Source organism: Mauremys reevesii, linkage group 8, assembly GCF_016161935.1.
Source record: "Mauremys reevesii isolate NIE-2019 linkage group 8, ASM1616193v1, whole genome shotgun sequence".
Lineage (NCBI taxonomy): Eukaryota > Metazoa > Chordata > Testudines > Geoemydidae > Mauremys > Mauremys reevesii.
Window position 1 is genome coordinate 3,369,131 of NC_052630.1, and position 27,596 is coordinate 3,396,726.

Sequence of the window (27,596 nt, forward strand, 5' to 3'; positions counted from 1 at the left end):
TGGATCTCCCTTTAGGCGACAGCGGTTTAGCAGGTGGAGTATTCCAGGTATTAATCATTCCTGGATGATTAATAATCTGCTGCAAAAATACTGTGACCAATCTATGTTCTACCACGTGGAAGTAGCCAAAATTACATTTGATCAAAAAATTAATAATTTGAGGTATGTTTGGGGGTAATTTAAATTATAAAACCTAGGGAATCGATTAACAAATACTGATTTTTCTCCTATCTTCTTTCCCTCTTCCATTCTGCAGTACATATTAGGATAATCACTTTTTTGATATCTATGCAGTGCAGCTAAGCAAAAGGAAAATGGGCAGAGAACTATCAATATTTTACCATCTGCCATTGTTTTGGAGCCAGTGCTGTCTCCTTCATATTATTTGATGTAATGTAATTATGTTTTCTTGTGAATTCAGTTTCCTTCTTATTTGTCAGAATGGGAAATTAAAAATAGTCATTTGTTGGGATGACAGAGTTGGAAAAGGGAATTTCTCCTGTTGGACAAAATTTTCATGCCCTCACTTAATTTAACAAACTGTTGCCTTTTCTTAATTTTGTAAAATTGTCCATTGTTGTTATTGGGTGTGAGGTTTGTCTATTTTAGGAAGAGAGGTCATGGTTAGGTCAGGATTACCCAATCTATGTTAGCCTTTTACTTAACCTTGATCTCCTTTTCCAGGTTAGACAAACCCTAATTTATACTGAAAATGGTTGGGAAAATTTTTTATTGGAAAGTGCACTACAGAGCATTCTGCCTCTGTGGCATCAGTAGGTGCTTGAGTGAGGAGTTTAAGCAATTGAAACATATTTCATTTCATAGGATGTTTATAGTACCAATTATGCCAAAAGTAGTTTCCTTTGAAATATAAGGCATTAATGAGTATCCAGAGCTCCCCGTATGCTGATGGTGTCCAGTGAAGGGTGGCTTTGGATCATCTGACCACCAATGACTTATTAAATCTTCTGTATAAAGAATGGTAATAAGTTTGAAGTGGAGTCTCCTATAGCAATTATAGTATGCTCGTTTCAATTACTGTTGTATCTTTGTCTGCAGGTCCTGCAGTATCAGGATCTCCACTGAGAGGAGTGGTGGGTCAGAATATCTTTTTGCCCTGTAAATACCACATTGTTGTGATGTTATTTTTGTTATCAATGTACTTGCCCAATCATAAGGGAAGCTATAGTTGCCTTCTGCAGTTACAGATGCTACTTTCGGTTGAAAGTTCCCCATCAAGATATATGCTTTAGTAACTCTTGGGTGAATTTGTCCCCTGAGGCTTTGAGGACCTGGGTTAAAATCTCCTGCGGTCAAGCAGGTTTTAACTAGGGTTTCTGAAATACTGCTGAACAGTTTGCTTTTGAAGTTAACCCATTTCGGCTGCAGCCATTGCTAATGTGGACAAGGAGAAATGAGCAGAGGGCTAACTATAGGAAAAGTCAACCCTCATTAGGACTATGCGAAAGTATTCAGTATGGTAAGTGTAACTGACATCATTTGGGAAGTGAAAATAGTAAGATTTTTTCAGAAATGAACATTTTTTTTCTTCAAGCCCTTAAAGTTTGAAGTAGAGCATTCTCTGCCACTTTTTCAGCTATCACCATGGCTCCTTGCTTCATCCTGAAGAGGATCCTAGTGGTCCTATTTACAGGTAACTAAGGTGAATAAGAGAATAACTGCTAGTGGATGGGGCTTCGATAGGCAACTACTGCATAATAGTTACTGAATTTTCCTGTAGAGAACTAAATATGGACTAAACTTGGTGTCTCCTAAATAAGGCTGGTGATGTGTCACAGTGTTGTAGTTTGCCACAGATTCTGCAATCTTCTGCAGTGTAAATAATAAGCCAGAGATGCTCAAAAGCCTTCTGTGGAGCTCCTCTAGCTTCCATTTTGTTTTATAAAAAATAAATTTCTGGGCATTATGATTGCAGAAATAATCATCCAAATGTGAACCATGAGCAGCAGGGTCTGAAAGTCCAACTGACAAACTTCATCTGCACAGAAATTTTTTTATATACTGTTTAGACTGGGTTCTGAGATCTGTATAGCCATGTCATTTAGAAATGTATTTAAAGACCTGATTTCACTTTTGTAAAGGTTTCATCAATATTCTGTCTGCATTATGCATTATTCCTATTGGAATGACTTTAACATTTGAGTGCCTTTTAAAAATGTACACTTAATATGTTAGGGAAAAAATGTGCACTGCAACTTTGCGTGGGGAGCCAAAATAGTGACGTTTTCTGTGTCTGTCATGACAAAGCTACGATTTCTGCAGTTCTACTCTACAGTAAACAATGAGCCTTACTCGGGGGGGGGGGGTGCTGGTGTAGCTGTGTTGGTCCCAGGATATTAGAGACACAAGGTGGCTGAGGTAATAGCTTTTATTAGACCAGTTTCTGTTCATGTGGGAGACAAGTTTTTGAGCCTCACAGTGCTCTTCCTCAGGTCTGGGAAAGATGCTTACAATTAGCATAAGTAGTTACCACATATTCTAGGGGACTATTCAAGGTGAAGTGGCCTGTTAACACTGAATAGTCAGCGGACAAAAATGTCTCCTGGCCAGGTCTACACTCACAAACTTAGGCAGCACAGCTGTAGTGAAGGAATTCCACCACTATAAGATCGCTCGTGTAGCCACTCTATGCCAATGGGAGAGAGCTCGCCCATTGACATAGTAAACCCACCTCAACGAGCAACGGTAGCTGTGTCAGCGAGAGAAGGTCTCCTGCCAACATAGCACTGTACACACGAGCACTTATGTCGGTGAAGCTTATGTCGCTCGGCGGGGTGGTTTTTTCACACCCCTGAGCGATATGAGTTTCGCCAACATAAGTGGTGGTGGAGTCATGGTGGACGAGCTCTCTGTAGATGAAAAGCTTGTCCTTCTCACCAACAGAACTTGGTTCAATAAAAGATACTATCTCAGCCACCTTGTCTTAATAGTAGGGAAATGGTGATGACATCAGTTGTGAAGATAGTGAGCCACATAATGCCATCAGTCCAGGGAGATCTGCTTTAAATTTACAAATAAAAATGGCAGGATGTGGTCCATATGCTGTAAAGTGAGATTTTTGTTTCAAAGCATTTCTTTTTGCTAAATAAGAGGTTGGATTCAAAAATGTTTCTTCATTAACTACAAATACAGTATGTTGTCAGAGCTGAGTTTCTCACAGGTTACTGTGGCAAAGTTGTAGTAGGAAACAGATTTATTACTGAAAAGGTCTTTTCCTGAAAAAAAGAAAAGAGGTTGATTAGCTAACACATCAATATTGCCCAGCTAAATCAAGGTTAAAGATGTTAGACTTTGTTTTCCCTGAGAAAAGGTCAGGATTAGCGTAACTAACCCCTACCTAATATTGATCTCCTTTCCCATACAAACCCTCATTTATATTGGACCAGTTTGGAAAAATTGCATTGGAAAGTATTAACGCCCACTGCAGAGCATTCTACTCCTGTAGCAGTTGCTTCAGTGAGGAATTTAGGGTATCAAAAGCCTTCTATTTTATTTGATAGGAAGCTTCCTTTTGAAATGTGAGGAGTTAGAATGAGTATTCAAAGCTCCCCTTTTGTGTGCCCGGTTAAGGGCTGGCTTTGATTGACATCTGGATCGTGTGACCAAGAATGACTTTAACACTCTTTGGGCAAAAGATTTAATGCATTGGAGGTGCAGTAAATACACAGTATCCTGGAACTGTTACAGAGAGAAACAGTCTAGCTGGCACAGAAATACTGCTGCTTCCTACAGCTCTTGTGTGCTGGTTTTATTTGTAAGTACACTAAACTTGCAGGGAAACCGAAAAGATTTTTACTACTGAATTAGGCGATTGGACAAAACTTCTTATACACAGAATGTGAATTAAATATAGAAATGAATGGGGAAGTTGTGTAATCTGGAGGGAGTGCAGAATGATAATCATGGTAATTCTAAAAGCAAATGCAGCCTGATGCCATGTATTCAAAGAGGAAGACGGTTATAAGGAGCACTGGGGATTTCCACAGCATTTTTAAAGTGAGTTCTGTGTTTTTTCCACTGTTCTATTGTCTCATGGAGGGTACACACATGTTCATACTCAATCAAGGAAGCAAGAGAGAGCTGGCTCACTAAAAGGTCTGTTACATTTTCAAAGGGTTTACACCACTTAACTGTCCACTTGCAAACACTTGTCTAACGTGCAAGTTCACCTGCCCGGCATTTTTCAAGGAAGGTGGAGCTGGAACTGAACATCTAGGATGAATCTGCTCCCTGTACATAGAACATAAGAATGGCCATGCTGGGTCAGACCAATGGTCCATCTAGCTCAGTATCCTGTCTTCCAACAGCGGCCAATGCCAGGTGCTTCAGAAGGAATGAATGGAACATGTAATCATCATGTGATCCATCCCCTGTCTCCCAATTCCAGCTTCTGGCAGAGGCTAGGGACACCCAGAGCATGCAGTTGCATCCCTGACCATCCTGGTTAATAGCCATTGATGGATCTATCCTCCGTGAACATCTCATTCTTTTTTGAACCCAGCAAAGAGTCCTGTGGCACCTTATAGACTAACAGACGTATTGGAGCATGAGCTTTCGTGGGTGAATACCCACTTCGTCAGATGCATGTCATCCATGCATCTGACGAAGTGGGTATTCACCCATGAAAGCTCATGCTCCAATACGTCTGTTAGTCTATAAGGTGCCACAGGACTCTTTGCTGCTTTTACAGATCGAGACTAACATGGCTACCCCTCTGATTTTTTTGAACTCAGTTATAGTTTTGGCCTGCACAACATCCCTTGGCAACAAGTTCCACAGGTTGACTGTGCACTGTGTGAAGAAATACTTCCTTTTAAACCTGCTGCCTATTAATTTCTTTGGGTGAAGGAGTAAATAACACTTCCTTAGTCACTTTCTCCACACCAGTCATGGTTTTATAGACCTCTATCATATCCCCTCGTAGTCGTCTTTTTTCCAAGCTGAACAGTCCCAGTCTTTTTATTGGATTCTCCTCACACAGAAGCTGTTATATACCCCTAATCATTTTTGTTGCCCTTCTCTGTACCTTTTCCAATTCTAATGTACCTTTTTGAGATGGTGTGACCAGAAGTGCACACAGTGTTCAAGATGTGGGAGTACCATGGATTTATATAGTGGCATTATATTTATTTTCTCTCTCCTTACCAGCCTGTAGTGGCCAGAATTGCCTCTGGAGCCTTTGTGTAAAAATTGGTGTTACATTATCTACCCTCCAGTCATCTGGCAGAGAAGCTGACTTAAATGCTAGGTTACATACCACAGTTAGTAGTTCTGCAATTTCATATTTGAGTTCCTTCAGAACTCTTGGGTGATACCATCTGAGCCTGGTGACTTATTACAGTTTAGTTTTACCACTTTGTTCCAAACCCACCTCTATTTACAACTCAACCTGGGACAGTTCCTCAGATTTGTCACCTAAAAAGAATGGCTCAGGTGTGGGAATCGGTGGCACATCCTTTTTAGTGAACACCAATGCAAAGAATTAATTTAGCTTCTCCGCTGCCTTCAGTGCTGCTTAGGTCCAGCACAAGTCGGCTCTTAAATGAGAGATGAGATTCAAACTGAGCAGGATGCAAGTGGTGCATATACTTTGTGCTGGATCTGTGCATAGGGGTGAATTTCACATGCCCCGAGGGCTATCTTGAGAGTCTAGCCCAGAATATGTGCCCACTAGGGAATTTTCAAACCACAGCATCTTCATGCAAGTGGAATTCAGCCGTCGAAGTCTGTCTCGCCAGTTTCTCCTAGTATTACCTCCACCAGGAGACCAGTGCATGCCAGCTGCCCTATGCTGGCTCATTAGACCAGCCGTGTTACCTTCTGCAGCCAGAGACAGACACTAATCTGGTTTGTGACCCTGCAGCAGTAACATGCTCCCACCTCACACTGCATCCAGACTCTGGCTCAGAAAGGACAGGGAAAGGGAGGGGAGGATCGTGGACTGAGTAAAAGCCAACCAGAGCCACTCATCAAGAACTACAAGGTATGAGTTTGCAGTTCCAGGTACTGCAGGAACAAGTCTTCCAAAGGTACTGGTGAGGCCCATGTTACTACACTGAACCCCTGTGAGTGAGGAGAGACAAGGGGTTCAGGAGAACTGCATGTGCACAAAAGCCGTATTATAGCTGTGGTGTTTATAGTCACTGCTGCCCGGTGATCTGTAACAGTTGTCTGTGGGAACCATCTAGGGACACCCCAGGTGTTGTAAGCCACTGTGCCTCATCTCTTCCATTAGCCTGGAGCAGTTTGAGAGCCACTGTCAGGAGGATTAGTCAGGATAGCTTCCCTCACAAACAAGCGACACCAACATCAACACAGACCTGTGTGCCTTTGTGTGGTACCCAAACTGTCCTGGGTTTTGACAACAGGACTCCCATTAGGTCAGGGAGTTGCTGAGAGAATCACCCGTCTGTAGGCTGGGAAGATCCAAGAACTGTTCTCCCTGCAGCTTCCTGGTTAGGGTCAGGAGGGTGAGGTTGTGAGGCTGCAGCATACATGAGTGCTTCCTGTGCTTGGACAGAACCACATCATGGGCAAACGCATCATGGCCGCACTATGTGTCCTGCTGTGATCCTCCCCTGTTGGGGGGAGGAGGGGAAACACACACACAAGTGGACCCACCTGCAATGGAGATATGTGGCGAGCTTACAGAGTCGGAGTTGTGACGGAGATGCCAGGCAGGTCCCATTAGCCTGTGCATTGTATCCTAGCCCTGTCTTAGTTACTCTTGTATCTTTGTCTGCAGGTCTCTCAGTGTCAGGCTCTCCAGTGAGAGGAGTGGTGGGTCAGAACGTCACTTTGCCCTGTAAATACCGAGTTAATCACCAAAATGACATCACAACAATGTGCTGGGGCCGGGGCAGCTGTCCTTCTTCTCAGTGTTCTCAGACAATTCTCTGGACAGATGGACGGAGGGTGACAGAGCGTCAGTCCAGCAGATACCGGTTAGAAGGGAATCTCGCTCAGGGGGATGTGTCCCTCACCATCGTGAATGCGGCAGAAGCAGACGGAGGGATGTACTGCTGCCGTGTGGAGATCCCTGGTTGGTTCAATGATCAGCTGAACAATCTGGAAGTTGTGATTGAGAAAGGTGAGCAGAGCTTTTGTATGAGTGTCCTTGAAGGGTAAAACTGCCATCTGGCTGACTTTCACGGCTTGTGACAGAAATAACGTAATAATGACCTGCAGTGTTACCCATTATGGCGCTGAAGCTGTACTGTTACCACTGCTGAAAGGAAGCAGCCTCTGCCATCGGGGTACCCCAGCAGAGCCAGTGCATGGGAATGGAGACTTCGGTCTTTTGAGCCAAGGCACATGACTCATCAGCATTCTTAGCCCTCGTCTACACTATGGAGTTAGGTTGAATTTAGCCGTGTTACGTTGATTTAAAAATGACTGTGTCCACACAACCAACCTCGTTCCGCCGACCTAAAGGGCTCTTAAAATCAACTTCTGTACTCCTCCCCGGTGAGGGGAGTAGCACTAAAATTGACTTTGATGGGTCGAATTTGGGGTAGTGCAGGCGCAAATTGACGGTATTGTCCTCTGGGATCTATCCCATAGTGCTCCATTATGACCACTCTGTACAGCACTTTGAACTCTGATGCACTAGCCAGGTACACAGGAAAAGCCCTGGGAACTTTTGAATTCCATTTCCTGTTTGGTCAGCGTGGCGAACTCAGCAGCACAGGTGACCGTGCAGTCCCCCCTGAATCATAGAGCGTAGAATGTTTCTGTGTTCCCCCTATCATCTCTGTCCCCGAGGTTCTCGCAGATTAGAAGGTGAAAAAAACGCACTCACAATGACATGTTTTCCAAGCTCATGCAGTCCTCCTGCACTGATGGGGCACAGCTTAATGCACGGAGGCATTCAGTGGCAGAGGCCAGGAAAGAATTAACTGAGCGTGAACAGGGCTGGCTCTAGGTTTTTTGCTGCCACAAGCTAAAAAATTTTTTGGCTGCCCCCAACCCCAGACCTGGGCTCCCCCTCCCCCCGGCCCCGCACTCCCCTGCTGCCCCAGCCCTGGGTCACTGGTAACTCGCTCCCAGGGCAGGTCATTCAGCAGGAATTTTGGATGTACACAGAACACAGATAGGATTGGTTCCCATATGGTTACAGAACTGCAGTAAAGTGGGACAATTTTCAGCTTGTGTGATTGGAGGATATCTGGATGCATATTATAAGACTCCTACATAAATGAGGAAAAGTTGAGGTGCCTTTATTATTCTTATGTTCCACTCTTTCTTTCTATGGGGAATTTGCCAGTGCAATATCACTGTCTTCCTTTTAAACAAATAAAACTAAAAAAAGGCAATGGCTGTTGAAAATAGCAATTCCAGTCCTAAAAACCACTGGGAAGCATTTCGTGCTCAATTTTATCCTACTTTTTCTAGAGCAAATTACAGTGGATAAGTATATTTGATTTGGGAGAAATGAAGTAACAGCTACCCAAATTGAGCTTGAGCACTCCTGAATTTTGAGAGTGTTCAAATCTGGAAGGCAGGTGCTCGATTCCCTTTCTGAATATTAGCTAAATCTGGAAAGGAAAAGTCAATTTCTGCTTCCATGGCTCAGAAGTGGAAAGCCTCCTAAGTGCCTGATACTGTATCTAAAGCTGCCCAGGTCCAGAGCCTCCCCTCCCTTACTTTTCATTTTAAATTCTAGTGGGATCCATGTACCTCCCTTGCTAGGCTTCAGATAGAGAGGGGCACTGTCCATTTAGACCACCCAATTCCTTCTTTGTGGGCTGCAAGGTGAGGTCACACCAGTATCCCTAATCCAGTCTGGGGAAGTCTTCTGAAGGGGATATCTGGGGCAAAGCCTTCTACTCCTTGGGCACACTTGTTCCCCATTCACAGTGCCCCCCCATTTTGACTCACAGCAAGCTGCAGCATGGCTCAGCTACCTCACTCCCTACCCCTCCCTTTCCTGTTGATAGCTGCCAAGGAAGTGCTGGGAAATGTAGTTCTTTACCTGCTCCAGGGCTGGCTCTATAGGCAGGGAGCTAGGCAAGGAACTACAGCTCCCAGAGTCCTGTGGGTTCTCAGCTCCCATGCTGGATCCCCAGCTGCTCCATAGCTCTGCTTCTGCAGGGTTGTGAGAGGGGAAGAAGTGAGTTAAAAAAGGAAAAAAAAGGATGGCCTGAATGCCGCCCCCTGCAAATGTGGTGCCCCGAGCACCTGCTTGTTTTGCTGGTGCCTAGAGCTGGCCCTGAGTGTGAAGAGCGGAGGCAGGACCCAATTCTGAGGCTAATTGGGGAGCAAACGGACATGATGAAGCATCTGTTGGAGCTGCAGGAAAGGCAACAAGAGCACAGACCCCACCTGCATCCACTGTATAACCGCCTTACCTCCTCACCTTACTTATATTCCATAGTCTCCTCACCCAGATGCCCAAGAACCCGGGGGGGAGGGAGGCTCTGGGCACCCAGCCACTCCACTCCAGAGGATGGCCCAAGCAGCAGAAGGCTGTCATTCAAACAGTCTGATTTTTAGTGTGGCTACAATAAGCAATGTGGCCTTGTCCTTCCCTCACCCCACCTGGGCTACCATGTCCATTATCTCTTTTTTATTTTATTTTAATTAATAAAGAAAGAATGCATTGTTTCAAAACAATAGTTATTTTATTTCAAAGCGGGGAGGGTGGTTGGCTTACAGGGAATTAAAATCAACCAAGGGGGCAGGTTTGCATCAAGGAGAAACACACACAACTGTCACACTGAAGCCTGGCCAGTCATGAAACTGGTTTTCAAAGCCTCTTTGATGCACAGTGCATCTTGCTGTGCTCTTCTAATCGCCCTGGTGTCTGATGCGAAATGATAGTCTGCCGTTGCTTTCATGGAGGAGGGGCGACTGATGACATGTACCCCAAACCACCCGCAACAATGTTTTTGCCCCATCAGGCATTGGGAGCTTAACCCAGAATTCCAATGGGTGGTGGAGACTGCGGGAACTGTGGGATAGCTTCCCACAGAGCACCGCTCCATAAGTCGATGCTAGCCACGGTAGCGAGGACACACTCCATCGACTTAATGCACTTAGTGTGGACATACGCAATCAACTGTATAAAATCAACTTCTATAAAATCGACCTAATTTCGTAGTGTAGACGTACCCTTAGCTGCTCCACATATTGCATCCAAGAGAGTGGGCCATGGAGTATATGTCTTTCATGGCTTATGCACAGTAATCTTCCCACTGATGCAGGGCATTTTTAGCAACTAGCCAGGTGCCCAAACCACTGCCAACTGCCAGTCCTGGAATATTGATTATTTAGCTTATTGCCAAGAGTAGCTATGTAGCAGGCCTTTGCAAGAACTTAACTAAGGCAAGCTGGGCAGGGGTTAGCAGCAACCCCATGGAGTAAACCTGACTCTCTCCTCTCTGATATGCTGGGGTAAGTGTCTGTGGGAAAACTGGAAGTCTGTCTATATTTGACTTTTTGGGGGGGGTGTTGGGGCCCATGAGACTGCAGACTCTGCAAAAACACATCTGTCTACCTAATGGATTAAAACGGGCTTCCTTAATGGTTTTTCTATGATTGGCACGTTGTTGAGGTAATCGTAGCAGTTACTAACACAAAAGGGGTAGACAGGTCTGAGGAATTTGGATTTGACCTTCTGGAATCTGGACATCTCTTGGAATCCCCAGGACAGGCGGATAGCTGGCCAGTTGAACAGTGTCATTTGACCACTCGAGACCCTTCCAGACTGTGGGTAACTATTGTTTGGGGGTGATCTATAATCTCTTGTGTTTGTATGTGCTTGAGACTAACTAAAGCAGAGACTCTGGGTAGAGGCATTCTGGTGAGAGTGCTGGAAAATAGTAAAGTGAAGGCTTTAAGTAAAAACACTTGATCTTGATTAATTTGTGCCAACCATGTAGCAAATGGAGGTGCTGCATCTCCCTGGGTTTATTTCCTGATACCGCCTCGCAGAGAGTAAAGTTAGCAGGAGCTTTGGGTTTGGGGAATCCCAGATAACACCACTAGGGCTGATCCAGTCTCCATTAAAGTCAATGGAAGGATTCCCATGGGCTTTAATGGTTCTGGATCAGGTCCTAATTCATACAAATGAAAAAGATGCTGCCTGGTGTCACAAGACGTGACAAAGTTCTGCAGGACTCCTGGCCCCCTAAACCGTTTGAGAGAGAGGTCCACCTTGCAGAATCTGCCCATCTTGGAATCCCAGGGATCAAAGATAACAAATCCTTACCCTGGTCCTGGGAAACCTGCTTGACTTACCTGCTGGCACCTGGAAACCTCGCTTAGTCTCTGCTCCATTCCACTGAACCTCTGTATCGTCTCCTATCGAGCATCATTTCCTTTCAAACTCGCTGCGCCAAATTCAGACCTAGCATAAATAGGTGCAGCCCCACTTTCACCAAGTCTGAATTTAGCCCTGTCTTGGCTGAGCACTTAAGTGGTGCATGAGCCTGGCGCTGGTTCTTCACAGGGGCGAATTCCGCCCCATGGCGACGGCTTACTCGTGCAAATAGTCCCGCTGGAGCCATGGCTCATCAACAGGAGCTACATTTGCACAACCTGGCCTTAAGTAATGACACATTTTCATGCTGGAAGTTTTATCTCAGCAGGGGATCTCTTAACATTTGGCAAGCTGCAGATCTAAAAGGCACAACCCCAGGCGTGGAAATCAGTAAAATCTAAAAGTAAAACTCTACCCCACCTGGGTTCTTTATCCCCAAAGGCAGAAATCCAGAGACTCCAGGAAGCCCAGTAGGGACTTTGTATCACTCCTGATTTTCTGTGGAAGCTGCTCAGATGCTCTGGCAGGATAAAACCCTAATATGGATGGGTGGATAGATATTGTAGCTGTGATTTTCATCCTGGTCCTTTGCATTGTATTTTCCTGAAAATACAGATGTTAGAATTTTTGTTTTACTTGAAAATATTCCAGGTGGTTAACAAGACACTTTTTTTGCTGCTTTTTATATCTTTCTATTATTAATAAAAAAAATTATTTCCTTCAGTTTGTGGGGTGTATCTTGCAGACTGTTGCGGTATATGTGGTTTTTGTTTTGTTTTTAACACCGGCTAGGATCTCCACCACAGCCCCCCACACTTCTACATTTGAACATAACCTCAGGTAATGTTTATCTAAGTATTCAGCCTCGCTGGTGTGTGTGAGCCTCTTTGTATGGAAAGGGAACAAAATTAGATATGGGACAAATGCAGTAGCTAAACTTTACCAAATGTCCCTTTTACAAAATCTTCTCCCTGTTATCTGGAAACCTGCCTCATCCAACCCCTACCTGACTTTCTTGCCTGCACATCATAACCTAGACTAGTCTCTGAGCTGTGTCACAGAATCTCCACCTTTTGCGCTCTAAAGCAGAATTTCCCTTTCAACCTTCTGGGTCCAATTCGTGCCTACCATAAACATTGCAAACACATACACACGAGTAACTTTACTCACAAATCGCAGGATTAAAATATATTTTATTGGTGTTCAAGTTAAGGTAACTTATTTTAAACGGTGTAGAAAATTATCTCCTCTGACCTGAGAATAAGCTCCTGGCAACAGAGGGGAGGTCTGTAGGGTTCTCCCAGATCTCTCTGCAAACAATTTCCGACACTCAAAAAATTACATGATTATGTTTGAATAAAATCTAATTCTTGATATTTAGCTTTGGAGACTTAAGTGCTTTGTCGGTTTTATCTTAATACCAGAAATGCCATTTACAGATTGTAATTGCTCTCAATTTCATCAGCTCAGTAACTTTAAAGTGTAACCACACAACTTACACTTTTCCCTTTCAGAAGAGGAAGTGAAAATTGGTGCAGTTGCAACAGAGGAGGCACCCGATCCTGGAATCCCCTTAATTTATACAGGAGGAGGCTCCATTTTCATTAGTTGTAGATCTTTGGGCTTGAGATTAGTGAGTTAGTTTCATATCTTTTGGGGTTATCCAATTATCAAATAGCAGAGCCATTGAACCATTGTACTAAAGATACTGCATTTTGTAGCCCCAGAGATTAAATGTTGTGAGGCTGGGCACTGGATCAAGATGCTGCAGCTGTGACTTTTGCAAGTTTTTTCACACTGCGTCCTGCCTAAATGTCACATAAATGTGATCTGGGCTGTATGACGTCCTGCTTGCATAAATTATGCAGCCTCCCTTGCCCTGGACAGTACTGCACTGCTTACTCTTTTAAACGTCTGACCCAAAACACATTGAAGGCATTGGGCAAACTCCCCTTTGACTTAGACGTGTGTTGGATAAGGCTCAAGTCTATTTAAATTGTGTTGTCCATCTCTTTGTGTATCATCAGGAGATGTTCATTTGCTTTAGATGCTCAGGGAAGTAGCGGATGACTAGCTGCAAACAAAGGAAGAACTGTCTTCTGTATTGAGTGATGTTTATTTTTTATTTGTGTAGTTGCTGCACATGCCACCCAGGTATCCTCTTCTGTCACACCAAGATGGCTATCGATTTCCAGTCCAGAAGCCCCCTGGGCTGTAAGTGTCTCTGTTGTCAATTAAATAGTGCATATATCTTCCCTACGGGCCACTATCCGCAGTGCTCTATTTTGATCGGAACAGAGAAATGTTCATAAGTAGTCCATTGGATCGACTTCTGTTGGGGAAAGAGACAGGCTTTTGAGCTATATAGAGCTATTCTTTAAGTCACCAGACCTTGAAAGCTTGTCTCTTGGTCCAGTGAACGATATTAGCTCACCCACCTCATCTATCTAATAGCCTGGGACCAACACAGGTACAACACGCTGCAAATCACATCTTTAGTCTGAACAGCTGCTGCCTGGGAAATAGTCCTCAAGCGTGTCTCTACCATATTTTTCCCAAGATGCCCAAATGGCTTTTGAATCATGTATATAATTAATACCCACTAATACCCGCATGTCTGTGTTTCAGTTGAATGTGTCTACATCAGTCCATCCACTGGAGGCTGAATCCAGGGGGACAGGGATGTATATTAAAATTGGCGTCATTCTGTCACTTCTAGTCCTCCTAATTTTGTCCCTGTTAATCTTCGCATGTAAGTAAATCAGAGAGAGACCAACTCAAGGGCATTAATAGTTTTATTTCTCTAACTCAACCAACAGCGACTTGTCGGGGGATGCATTGAATCAGCTCTTCCCCATGCTGCCCCGGAAATGGCCCTTCCCCGGTCACTGCTGTCCACTTTTCACACGTGCTGCGTGGCCAACCCAGTCACAAGGGGCGCTGCAGCTGCTTTCTGTAGCTACAGACATTACCTTCCCTGGGACGCTCCCCATCAGGGTGTACAGTGGAGTCACTCTTGGGTGAATTTGTCCCCTTATGCTTTGAAGACCTGGGTTTAAATCTCCCTCATTGAATTTCTCTCACTTGGCTCTTTTTCTTGTCCCTGCTGATTTTTTTAAAATTTTGTTGTAATAACCATGTGCTTCCCCCTCTCCCCCCAGGGTATTTGCACAATACATGAAAGTTGGAGAATTTGACCAGGTAAGTGCTATTCACTTTGTCTCTTCTGTAGCTATAAGAAGAAGCCAATATTGCTATACCTTTGTTAGGACGTGGTTGTTCAGAACAAATAGTCCCACACGCATGCTGGCTTCTCACACGTGCATTCGTTTAATTTGAGTGGCTTTTTCATATCAGGATAGATAAGCTTTCTTGCATTGTTATCTGCAATTTCATTCAATGAGGCATAATCACTGCTATTTGTTGTTAATAGGGCTGTCAAGTGATTAAAAAATTGTGATTAATCGTGTGAATAAAAAAATTAATTGCATGATTAATTGCGTTGCTAAATAGTCATGGAATAGCATTTATTTAAATATTTTTGGATTTTTCTACATTTTCAAATATATTAATTTCAATTACAACACAGAATACAATGTGTACAGTGCTCACTTTATATTTATTTTTATTACAAATATTTGCACTGTAAAAAAAACAAAAGAAATAGTATTTTTCTATTCACCCCATACAAGTACTGTAGCACAAACTCTTTATCATGAAACTTGAATTTACAAATGTAGAATTATGTATGAAAAATAACTGCATTGAAAAATAAAACAATGGCTCACACATACGTTGAAAAATAAAACAATGGCTTCTCACACGTGCATTCTTTTAACTTGAGTGGCTTTTTCATATCAGGATAGATAAGATTTCTTGCATTGTTATCTGAAATTTAATTCAATGAGGCATGATCATTGCTATGTGTTGTTAACCAGTAAACAAAATCTAAGCATAACTTTTTCCTTGCATTGTATTAAGAAGCAGAGCTTTAGGCTTGGAGTTCTTTATAAATACCCACGTATTAATTATAAGTATTGTTTGGCTCTGATTCCCATTTTCCTAGTGAGTTGATTGATTCCGCTACCCAGCCTGTTGTGTTACTCCCAAGACACTGTTGTTTAAAGGTCTGGGTTTATTACTCTTGCTCCAGCCCAATCTCCTTTTCTGGCACAAAACATGGAGGGATCTGAAGCACACTGGAAGCTGGGATCAGTGCAGAGGAAAATAAGTACAGGATGGATAGATAGATACTGCCTGTGACCTGGGAATGTGTCTGTCAGTTTATGCTCCTCATTTTGTTTTGTGACTATCATTTGTGGTTGTAAACCTGCATTCTGGGTTATAACCTCCATTTCGTGAATTATCCTACAGTGTGTCCTGGACAGAGAGCAGGTCTGGACTGGGGTGAGCTGGTGATCAGCGAGGAGGTGGTGGTTCTCACCTGACGCAGAACTAACACAGGATGGATCACCTGGATGTCAGCAAAGAATTATTGACTTGCTTATGACTCTTACCAGCTTCAGCCCCTCCCAACCATGGCTGGGACATGAGGTGTCACACTGGGGTTCAAGACCAAGTTTGTGTATATAAACGGGGGGGGGGGGGCTTCTGTGTAGAGGGAGCCACCCATCGCCAGCAGCAAGACAGATAAGGGAGTCTCCACCTCACCTGACCAGGCAGACCTCAGACCCAAAGGGAAGGAAGAGATCATCTGCGAGGTGGGGCCGTTGCATGCTAGGCCGGTGCCCACCTCTGCTGCCACTACCGGTAGAGTGGTCAGTCGCCATAGTGACTTTTATGTGGTGAATAGCTGCTAAAGTGAAACAAAGGTTTTAATTCGTGTGTTGCCAATGTCTGGTAGCAAACAGAATTAAATAAAGGTCACTTAACTGGGGAATCTATTAACTTGCGCTTTTGGTAGAAAATGAATGTCTGGATAGGCCCTTTATTTGGTTTTTAACCAGAGGTGAAAGTAAGCTGGTCCGAGCCAGTGTACCGGTAAGAAATTGGCTGCCGGTACGCAGCCGACCGTACTGGCAGGGCTGCTGTTGGGAGTAGGGGGGTGGGGGAGGTCGCAAGGCAGCTGCCCCGGGGCCCGGCGATTCAAAAGGGCCCGGGGCTCCCGGCAGTAACCAGAGTCCCGGGCCCTTTAAATCACCGCCTGAGTCCTGAGCGGCACGGGCTGGGCAGCGCCGAAGGGCTGGCTGGGGGAGTCTGGCTGCAGCCCCGCCCCTTCTCCGTGAGGTGACGCCCCCCCCAACGTTGCTCAGGACCACAGCTGTCCTGTGTACCGGTAAGTCATTTAAATTACTTTCACCCCTGTTTTTAACCCTCATTACAGAGATCGGCAACGGTTTGTGGTCACAGCTAACAAGAGCCTGATCTTTGACATTTAAGCTTCAAAGCCAAATGGCGCATGTCTAATCATACTGGCTCATTTATCACAATGCCTGATACCAGTGATGGGATTCACAGCCCCTCCCTGCATAGTGGTTTCAAAGTGGGTTGTAAATAGCAGAATTTTGCACCACTCTCACACCTCAGCTACAGAAATGTTGAGGGAGATGGTTCAGAAATATGTTTTTTGTTCATTTAAATCCATGGTCGGGGTTTAATTTAATTATGCACAATTTGTTGCAGAGTCGTCTAACCGATTACTGGAAAATTGGGGGAGGGGAGCTAATAGGTGCTAGATGTAGGTATTTTTAATTAAGATCATGCAATAATGCTTCTCTACTGATCATCCGGTAACAGCAACTCTATATGCCATTACTGACCCTGTGAGGAGAGAGAGTAGAAAAAAGCAGCATCTGCCTCCAAGATCCCACCGAAGAATGAGAAAGGGAAATCTGTTAAAGTCTTGGCCTCAAAGACACTTTTAAAGATGTTTTCTGGGAATTGTGCACTCCCTGTATCCAGCTGAAGGGCAAAGTAGGCAAGCAGTGGTCCTGAGAAGTCGTCCAATAGGCCAGTCATCTTTTCCCATCACTGGAGTGTTTTTAATGACAACATGCTGCAATCCGCTGTAGGCTACAGCAGTGGGACAGCGTGGGTCTTCCAATATTTTTTGGTGGTGGGTCCCACAGTCTTATCTGGGTGGTTGTTAATCTGGATGGTCAAGAGTATTTTTGCAACATCAGCCAGCCAGATAGAAATAGTCAGAAATACATTATTCCAAAGAATGAAGAAGTGTTAGGGTAGTCTGAATTGTGAACACTTGGGAATTCATTAATACCAATGTTTCTCCTAGGAGCTCCCTCCTCTGTGTCTCCTTTTCATCCATCTCTCTGCAGTACACATTCATGTGAACTCTTTTGCTATGTCTATGCAATGTGGCTAAACAAAGAGGGACAAGGGGGGGCAGGGAGAAACATCAAAAATATTCTGTACTTCACCACAGTCTGGGTGTAAGAAACAGGTCCAGCTGAACAGAGTTTAACTGCAAGTGGCAATAAGGAGAATCTGAGCTCAATGCTATTTCAGAAACTGTGGTCACGCAGGTTGTAACCAGGGCTTCTGAAATGCTTCTGAGCAGTTTGCTCTTTCAGTTAAAGCATGTGCACCCATTGGCAGCAACAGCTAATTGCTAGTGTGGACACGGAGAAAGAGAGCAAAAGGCTAACCACAGGAAAAGTCAACCCTGATTAGGCCTATGAGCAATATTCAGTGTGTTACGTGTGACATCATTTGTGACATTAGGGAAGTGAAAATAAAAGATTGTGTCAGAAAAGAACATTTTTTTCCCCCTCAAGTGCTTGAGAAGTTTAAAGAAGACTGTTCTCTGCCTTCTCTTCAGTTATCACCATGGCTCCTTATTTCATCTTGCAGTGGATCCTAATGGTCCTATTTACAGGTAACTAAGGTGAATAAGAGATTAACTGATAGTGGATGGGGCTTTGACAGGCAATTAGTGCATAATAGTTACTGAATTTTCCTGGAGAGAGAGTAAATATGGGCTAAACTTGGTGTCTCCTAACGAAGGCTGGGGATGTGTCACAGTGCTGTAGTTTGCCACAGACTCTGCAATTTGTGCAATGTAAATAATAAGCCAGGGCTGCTCAATAGCCTGCTGTGGAGCTCCTCTAGCTTCCATTTTGTTTTATAAAAAGGAAATTTCTGGGCATTACGGTTGCAGAAATAATCATCCAAATGTGAACCATGAGCAGCGGGGTCTGAAATACCTACTGGCAAACTACAGTTGCATAAAATTTATTTGTCTTTCTATCTTGTGATGGAAACAGTTGTGAAGATAATGGGCCACGTAATGCCGTCAGTACAGGGAGATCTGCTTTAAATTAAAAAATAAAAAATGGCAGGATATGGTCCATGTGCTGTAAAGTGAGATTACATGCTCTGTCTCCTTCCGTTTTTTATTTTAAAACTTTTTTTTTTTAAAAATAAGAGGTGGGATTCAAAAATGTTTCTTTATTAAGCACTAATACAGTATGTTGTCAGAGGTGAGTTTCTCACAGGTTACTGTGGCAAAGCTGCAGTAGGAAGCAGAGTTATTACTGAAAAGGTCTGTCTTTTTTCAGAAAAGAGGTTGATTAACTAACCTTATCAACCTTGCCCACCTAAATCAAGGTTAAAGGTGTTCAACTGTGTTTTCACTGGGAAAAAGTCAGGATTGGACCCGTTTGGAAAAATTGCATTGGAAAGTATTAACATCCACTGCAGAGCATTCTACGCCGGTAGCATTAGGAGTTACTTGATTGAGGAATTAAGGCTATTGGTACCCTACTAATCCATTTGATAGGAAGTTTATAATACCTGTTCTATCAAAAGCAGAGCTTCCTTTGAAATGTGAGGAGTTAGAATAGGTATTCAGAGTTCTCCTTTTGTGTGCTCAGTTAAGGGCTGGCTTTGATTGACATCTGGATCAACCGACCAGGAATGACTTTGATTAACACCCTTAACACAAAAGATTTAATGCATTGGAGGTGCAGTAAATACACAGGATCCTGGAACTGTTAGAGAGAGAAACAGTCCAGCTGGCACAGAAATACTGCTGCTTCCTACTGCTCTTGTGTGCTGGTTTTGAGTACATTCTATTTATAGGGAAACCAAAGGGATTTTTACTACTGAATTAGGTGACTGGAATTCAGCCGTCGAAGTCTGTCTCGCCAGTTTCTCCTAGTATTGCCTCCACCAGGAGACCAGCCCTTTCCAGCTGCCCTATGTTGGCTCATTAGACCAAACTCGTTACCCCCGCAGCCAGAGACAGACAGACACAGTAATCTGGCTTGTGACCCTGCAGCAGCAACATGCTCCCACCTCACACTGTCTCCGGGCTCTGGCTCAGAAAGGACAGGGAAAGGAAGGAGAGGATCCTGCACTGAGTAAAACCCAACCAGATCCTCCCGTTAAGAACTACAGGGTCTGAGTTATCAGTTCCAGGTACTGCAGGAACAAGCCTTGCACAGGTCCTGGTGAGGCTCATACTCTCCTGAACCCCTGTGAGTGAGGAGTCAAGAGGGGGGCTGGAGAACTGCATACGCGCAAAAGCCGAAGTATAGCTGAGGTGTTTATAGTCACCGCTGTCAGGGGATCTGTAACAGTTGCCTGTGGGAACCATCCAGGGACACAATAGGGGTCATGACCCACTGTCAGGAGGATTAGCAGGATAGCTTCCCTCACAAACCAACATGAAGATGGACTTGTGTGCCTTTGCACGGGTCCCAAACTGTCCTGGGTCCTGACAACTGACCTCCCGTTAGGTCAGGGAGCCGCACGCACAGCTGCTGGGAGAATTGCCCATATGTCGGTGGGGCGGATCCAAGAACTGTTCTCCCTGCATCGTCCTGGCCATGGTCAGGCGGGTGAGGCGGTGCAGCAGCTGGACACATCATTGCTTCCTGGGCTTGGACAGATCACATCATGGGCAAACGCACCATGGTCGCGCTGTGTGTCCTGCTGTCATCCTCCCCTGTTGGGGAAGGAGGGGAAACACACACAAGTGGACCCACCTGCAATGGAGATATGTGGCGAGCTTACAGAGTCGGTGTTGTGACTGAGATGCCAGGCAGGTCCCATTAGCCTGTGCATTGTATCCTAGCCCTGTCTCAGTTACTCTTGTATCTTTGTCTGCAGGTCTCACAGTGTCAGGCTCTCCAGTGAGAGGAGTGGTGGGTCAGAACGTCACTTTGCCCTGTAAATACCGAGTTAATCACCAAAATGACATCACAACAATGTGCTGGGGCCGGGGCAGCTGTCCTTCTTCTCAGTGTTCTCAGACAATTCTCTGGACAGATGGACGGAGGGTGATGGAGCGTCAGTCCAGCAGATACTGGTTAGAAGGGAATCTCGCTCAGGGGGATGTGTCCCTCACCATCGTGAATGTGGCAGAAGCAGACGGAGGGATGTACTGCTGCCGTGTGGAGATCACTGGTTGGTTCAATGATCAGAAGAACAATCTGGAAGTTGTGATTGAGAAAGGTGAACTGAGTTTTTGTATGAGTGTCTTTGAAGGGTAAAACTCCTGCCATCTGGCTGACTTTCACTGCTTGTGACAAAAACAATGTAATAATGTCCTGCAGTGTTACCCATTATGGCACTGAAGCTGTACTGTTACCACTGCTGAAAGGAAGCAGCCTCTGCCATCGGGGTACCCCAGCAGAGCCAGTGCATGGGAATGGTGGTTTTGTTCCCTGTGCCATGGCTTACCGCTCTTACTAGCAGTCTTAGCAGTACGGCATGTAGCATCCAGGAGAGTGGACAGCACAATATGCTTCTCTCGTTAGTTAGGCCCAATAATCCTCTCTTGTGGGTACATGTGTTCACATTCCTCCTTCTCAGGCAGATCCAGCGCCCATGATACTATTGTGCCTGCTGTGACAGAAATCACAAAGTTCTGCAGGGCTCCTGAGCCCTTGGTGACATGTTCTACTCAGAAAGCCTGGTCCTTTCTGATTTCTGGGATTTCAATGTTATAAATCCTCACATTGGTGCCAGGAAACCTGCCTGGTGCAGGCCCTGCCTGACTTTTGTTCCTGCCCCTAGAAACCTAGAGTAGTCTGTTCGCCATACCACAGAACCTCTATATCTTCCCCTACCAAGCCGCGTTTCCTTTCAAACTTGTGGGGCCAAATTGAGACCTGGCATCAGCAGGCGCAGCTCCATTGATCTCAGAGTTGTACTCTTGCTCCGGGTATGAATCTAGCCCTCTCTCTTGGCTGAGGAGGAGTTAAGTGGTGCCAGGGATCTCCAGATATAGGTGAATTCCAGCCTTTGGGGAGCACTCATGAAAGTACTTCTGTTGGAGCCAGTGCTCATCAACATAGGTCAAGTTTGTACAATCCAGCCTTAAGTAATGACTGATTTTTATACACGGAAGTTTAAGCTCAACAGGGGCTCCCCATCTGCTCTGTTGTCTGGCAAATAACAAATTTTAAAATGTACAACTCCAGTTGTGGCAACAAGCAAAATCAAAACCTCAAACTTTACCCCAAGCTGATTTTTTTTTTTCCCCAGAAAAGGCTGAAGTCCAGACACTCCAGAAAATCTGCTAGGCCTTTCATTATTGATTTTACATGGGAGGTGCTCAGAGGCGATGGTGACAGGTGGCAGGATAAACCCCAAGACAGATATGTCGATAGTGTAACTGTGATTTTCATTCTCTCTCCTTTTGCTGCACTGTATTGTCTTGCAAATAAAAGTTACAAAGTAATTTTCTTTTTGTAATAGACCAGATGGATAATGAGAGATGGTTTTATTGCTGGTGATATGTTGTTGTTAAAACATTTTATTTATTTCAGTTTGTTGGGCGCATCTTGCTGACTGTTGTTGTTTGTTTTGTTTTTAACACCAGCGAGGACCTCCACTGCAGGCCCTCACCCTTACACACCTGAACACACCTCAGGTAATGGTTAGCCAAGTATTCCACCTCTCTGGTGTGTGTGTGAGTCCCTTTGTAATGGGATCCCAGAAGGGGAACTAAATAACAAATAGTAGCTAAACTGACATGCTAGTGAGATCAGAACCGGGCCTGTAAACACTAACTGAAAATTATGAAATAAGGTCCCATTCTGCAAACACACACACACACACACACACACACACACACACACACAGAGTCGCTTTGCTCATAAATTGCAAAACTTTGCTTTAATATTAAAGATCTATTTTCATTGGTGTTGAAAATATTATTCCCTTGGACTTGTATATTATAAAATCTGAAGCCCTGTGATCTAACAATAATAATAATAATAACAATAAGCCCCAAGCAAAGGGGTCTTTTAAACAATTTGCAGCCCACTAAAACTGTTTTATGTAATATTTTTTCTTTATATTTTGCTTTTGAGCCTTCTGAGCTCAGCTTGAACTTGAAACCAGAAATGCCAGCTTCATTCATCCGGATTTTGTGAGCTCAGCAACTTTAACACGTTTCCACATAGTTCTGTTGCTCTCTCAGAAGAGGAAATGGAACCCTTTCTCAGCATGTGATGTGTCTCTAGCTGCAGTCTGTATACTGGACACATCCATGAAGGAGCCTCAAAAAGAGACAGACAGTTGTGTCACTTTGCGGTCAGGAAATGCCACCCTTTCCCAAGCAGAGACAGCAGCTGAAGCATTTAGAATCAGAGCATGCGGGAATGGATTTCAATTCCAACAGAGGAGGCACTTGACTCTGGGGTCCCCTTAATTTAAACAGGAGGGGACTCCGTTTTCACTAATTGTAGATCCTCAGATAGCACCTTTTCAGTCTTGGGATTGGTGGGTTGGGGTTACTGCTTGTGGGGTTATTCAGTAATCAAATGACAAATTCATTGAACCATATTCAGTGTAAAGATATTGCATTTTGTAGCCCTGTGTTTTAAACATTGTACGATGCCTTAAGCCAGGAAATAGGCAACACGCCAAGATGCTCTAGCTGTGGCTTTTGCAAGTTTGTCATGCTGTGGCCAGCCTCAATGCTACATAAATGTGTTCTCGGCTTTGTGAAGTCTTGTATGCAACACCACTTGCCCTCTACAGTGCCATCGAAAGCCCATCGATTCTCAGGAGATCTCAGTCAGAGAAGTAGGCGTTGTGTAGCTATGAAAAAGGAAAGAATTATTAGCTGTGCTAAGTGATATGTTGGTTTATCTTATCGTTGCTCAGCTGCTGCGAATGCCAGTGACACATCTTCCGCCATCTCCCCACAATGGCCATTGGTTTTCAGTTCAGAAGCCCCTGAGGATGTTTCAATAGTAAGTGGTCAGATCGGAATGGTGACTATATTGTCTCTGCAGATCATGTTCCATGATGCTCTCTTTTGGTTGGAAAAGAGAAATACTTATATTGAGTCTGTCCGCTTGGTGCCCGGGAAATAGAGCTGATGTGTTTTTACCAAAATGCAAACAAGCTCCAGTGACGTGCAGAAAGGGCTAATCCTGGAGTCATTACTCACGCCTTACTGAGCTGAAAGGGAGTTTTGTCTAATTAAAGACTGAAGTCAATAGGAATTGAAGGCACTTATCACTTCTCAGGATCAAGGCTTGAATAAGAACTGCAGGTGCTAAACGCAGGCTCTTGGAATGAAGAGCTGCTGCTTTAAACTATAAATAAAAATAATATGCACCCATTTTACGTAAATGAATGGGATTTGGACACCTCGCTCTGTTTAGGCACCTTTGGAAATCCCAACCGTAATCAGTGTCCAGTGTATGGAATCTTGGCAGTGTCTCCGTGGAAATCACGCACTGTCTCAAGTTGGGTGCATTATCTCAAGTGTGTGTTTACCATTTACCATGCAGCCGAATGATTTTTCAAGTTGTGTATATGATTTCTATTCCTGCCCCTCATACCCTCGTGTTTTGTGTTTCAGCAGACTATGCTGACATCAATCCATCAGCAAATGGGGCCAGAATCCACGCGGGCAGGGGTGCATGTTGGAATCAGCGTTTTTGTGGTACTTCTAGTCATCCTGGTTTTGGCACTAATTCTATCCAAAAGTAAGTGATTTGAGAGCGATGTAATCCAAGCACATGGATAGTTTTATTTCTCTGCTTCCCTAGGACCTCAGACGATCATGGCTATGCAGAGGATGCCCTATATTGGGGTGGCCAGACTGCAGCTCGGAATGGTGACTCTTTTACAGTTAAAATGCGGCTCCCAGAGCTCCCCCCATTCTCTGCCTCCCCAAATGGAGGGGGAGCTTGGGGCTTCTGCCCTGTGGCTGGGTGGAATCGATGGGGGCTTCTGCCCAACGGGGATGGGGGTCTCAGGACTTCAGCCCCACCGGAGGCACCTGTTGGGGCTTCAGCCCCAAACCATGGCAGGCACCTCCCTTGGGGCAGGATTTCAAGCCCACCACCCCGCTGCAGGGCAGGACTGGAGCGCTGGCAGGCGTGCCCCACAGGGCTGAAGCCTGAGCCCCAGCAGCCATGCCTGGCTCTCGAACTTGGGATCGTATCAGAGGGTCAGTACGTTTGGCCCCCCCTGCCCTGTATCAACCCATCTCAATGCTGCACTGGCCCTGCCGACACCCCAGGCAGTGCTGCCCAGTGGATACACTGCGCTCTCCTGGCCTTACCTCATCACAAGGGAAGCTGCAGCTGCTTTGTGCCACTACAGCCATGATGTTCCCTTTTGCAGACTGTCTCCCCTGGAGGCTCTCGGTCAGGGTATACACGTGAGTAGCCCTGGCCTGAGTTTGGCCTCATGTAAATAATGGGGGTTTCACATATTTAAAGGACCCACTTTAAAGCTCCCTTATTTCAGTTTTTGCACTTGACTTTTTCTCATTGAACCTGCTGCTTTTTAAAAAAATGATTTTAAAATTCATTTCTCCCCCCTCCCCCCACCTTTCCTATTTTGGATGCTCCTCAGGGTATTTCCCCAACAGACAGAAGCTGAAGACTTTGGCAAGGTAAATGCTATTCGCTATGCTATTTCTGCTGTAGCCGTAATCAAAAACTACCCCCCAAAATGTCTGCGCCACTGGTAGGACAGAAAGAAATGTGCCAAACAGACACTCCTGGACACCTGCTGACATTTCCAGAGCTGCTTTTGCTTTGATTGGCTTTGTCATATCAGGACAGATAATCAGACACCACAATGCAAAAAGAGAAATTCATTATCATTGTTATTCCTCATTGCTTAGTAAATGAAAATGAGCACAACAGTTCATCTGGCTCGTGGCTTGTATATCTTGATATCACATTAAGCAGCAGGCGATCTCAGGCCTGTGGTGCCTTATAAATACATAATGATTAATTATTACAGGTGTCTAATAGTAAATGCTACTATGGTTCATATTTTTCCAGTACATCGTCTGCTTTGGATATCGTGTTTCTTGTGTTTCTGTTTTGTTATTTATGTTTTAATGGTCAGGGTCTGTTCCTCTCTCTGCAGCTCAGTCTCATTTTCCAACGCAGAACATGGAGGCCTCCAGAGCACGTTGGAAGCTGGAGACCATGCAGAAGAGAATATTTATACGATGGGCTAAGGAATGATTGGATGCTTCCCTGTAGCAACTCTGTGGCTTTCGCCAGTTACTACAAAACCAGCACAGTTTATACAGCACTCTAAAGGATATGTTCTACTGACCACTTCTAACCCTTCTTTGATACAACTGAGGACAATGAAGAGGGGTGCTCCTGGTGGAGGGCACATGGACTCACAAACTGTTACTGGCATCATTCCAGTAAAGCAAGAAGTGTCTACAAATTCCAGGCTAAGACTTTGCCAGTCTATTGCAGACCCAAGACTCCCACCGTTTAGTGTCATTCTCAGAATCCATTCATCGAATGGGAGCGATATGCGTATTACATTTGTTATCAGATGCAAATTGCCACTTCTGATAGTGAATGAGAGCAACACCACAATGCCTAAGCAGCTGAGAAGAGAGAAGCGACAGTCCACTTTCCTATTTACCCGTGTCTCCAGCATTGTTGTCTCTCCCTTGACGCTGGATTTCCTGGGGCAGGATGGCACAGCCAGGAACCATGCTGTGCCATCTGCAGGGATGAGCAGGCTGTGGCACTTGTGATGATGTAGATGTAAAGAGGGATTTGTTTATGTGAATGTTTCAAGCAACAAAAGTTTAACTGCATTTCTGCTAAGGCAAAATATATTCATTCTTGGTTACCAGTGAGGGTTCAATCCTGCTGGGTCCTAAGTGCTTCCAGGAAGATGCTGAAACTCCTCAGCTTCTGAGAAGTCAATCGGAATGGAGAGTACTCAGCACTTCTCAGAAGGCACTCAGCACCTTGGCAGGTCAGGCTCTTAATACATAGAATATGGACATTTTGTTGGCTCAGTTAATTATGACTAAGCACGTTTTACTTTGGAAACAATACATCCGGTTCTTCCTCTGTGCTTTTTAAAAACCTGATATGATTCATACCATGAACCACATTAGTGACAGGCTCTCCCATTTCCAGAACTCTAGGAAACTAGAAAAAACACTAGCTACCCTGAAGAATGAATAATAAATTCCTCTCTCTGCTGTTACCAAGGGGAAACTGAGTCATGTTGGAAGGGTACGTCAGAGATCTTGGTAATGCAACAAATGTTGAGCTAAATTCTGCTCTCCACTTACATCAGTATAAATCCAAAATAACTCCCCTAACCAAACTGAAATTTGAATTGGATTTAAGCCGTGTAAGGAGACAGCAGGCTGAGACAAATTCTGCTTCCCGCATACACGGCTGTAACTGGCACCCCAGTTCATGGAACTGGTTTTGGACTTGTGGCCCCCATGCGTTTTGGTCGAGGGACACTGCAAAACAAAGAATGAGGATGTCCCATAATGAGCTGGATTGGGATGAGCCAGCATATTTCATTTTGTACGGTCATGCAGCAGAACACAACCTAACTGGTACAAATTCAGGTAGTTCTGGTGGGAAGAACAGTTTTGCTCAGCTGTTTTTTAAAACCCACTTTTTCACCAGCTATTTCTAGAAAACTAGAGCAGATTTCCTGAGACTGCAAAGACCTAGTATGTGCAAGAGAGAGCCAAATATCTCCTGATATAGATTCTAGGGCTGGAAGGGACCTTGAGAGGTCATCAAGTCCAATCCCCTGCCCTCGTGGCAGGACCAAATACTGTCTAGACCATCCCTGATAGACATTTATCTAACCTGCTCTTAAATATCTCCAGAGATGGAGATTCCACAACCTCCCTAGGCAATTTATTCCAGTGTTTAACCACCCTGACAGTTAGGAACTTTTCCCTAATGTCCAACCTAAACCTCCTTTGCTGCTGTTTAAGCCCATTCATATCAGTCAAGATAAACTTATTAGAGTTAGACGAGCTGGTGATGCAGAAAAGCCAATGTGGGGGGTACTTTTAAAGGAATGATTAGGAAAATTGAAGTAAGCAAAC

General features: G+C 44.5%; 1 protein-coding gene across 6 annotated transcripts; it reads left to right on the top strand.

Moving 5' to 3' along the window:
- The first annotated feature begins 1,233 nt into the window (after positions 1–1,233).
- On the top strand, positions 1,234–27,316 carry LOC120371176 (hepatitis A virus cellular receptor 1 homolog). Of its 6 annotated transcripts, none has more exons than XM_039486765.1 (7): positions 1,234–1,480; positions 6,767–7,111; positions 22,095–22,145; positions 23,387–23,475; positions 24,093–24,219; positions 25,097–25,136; positions 25,622–27,316. In XM_039486765.1, the coding sequence occupies exons 1-7, from the start codon at positions 1,399–1,401 to the stop codon at positions 25,713–25,715; spliced, it is 828 nt and encodes a 275-aa protein (XP_039342699.1). In that variant the 5' UTR covers positions 1,234–1,398; the 3' UTR covers positions 25,716–27,316. The 6 variants fall into 6 exon arrangements, with proteins under 6 accessions (XP_039342699.1, XP_039342703.1, XP_039342704.1 ...); XM_039486769.1 differs by lacking the exons at positions 22,095–22,145; positions 23,387–23,475; positions 24,093–24,219; positions 25,097–25,136; positions 25,622–27,316 and adding exons at positions 12,077–12,124; positions 13,419–13,498; positions 13,913–14,036; positions 14,446–14,485; positions 15,659–16,332; XM_039486768.1 differs by lacking the exon at positions 1,234–1,480 and adding an exon at positions 1,582–1,654.
- Positions 27,317–27,596: the final 280 nt, after the last annotated feature.

Bases quoted from the DNA above. Each gene is read 5' to 3' on its own strand.
- LOC120371176 (XM_039486765.1), top strand. From the start codon at position 1,399: ATGTGGACAAGGAGAAATGAGCAGAGGGCTAACTATAGGAAAAGTCAA. The intron at 7,112-22,094 runs GTGAGCAGAGCT...TTTTAACACCAG, and splicing joins GGAAGTTGTGATTGAGAAAG to CGAGGACCTCCACTGCAGGC. The intron at 24,220-25,096 runs GTAAGTGATTTG...GATGCTCCTCAG, and splicing joins GGCACTAATTCTATCCAAAA to GGTATTTCCCCAACAGACAG.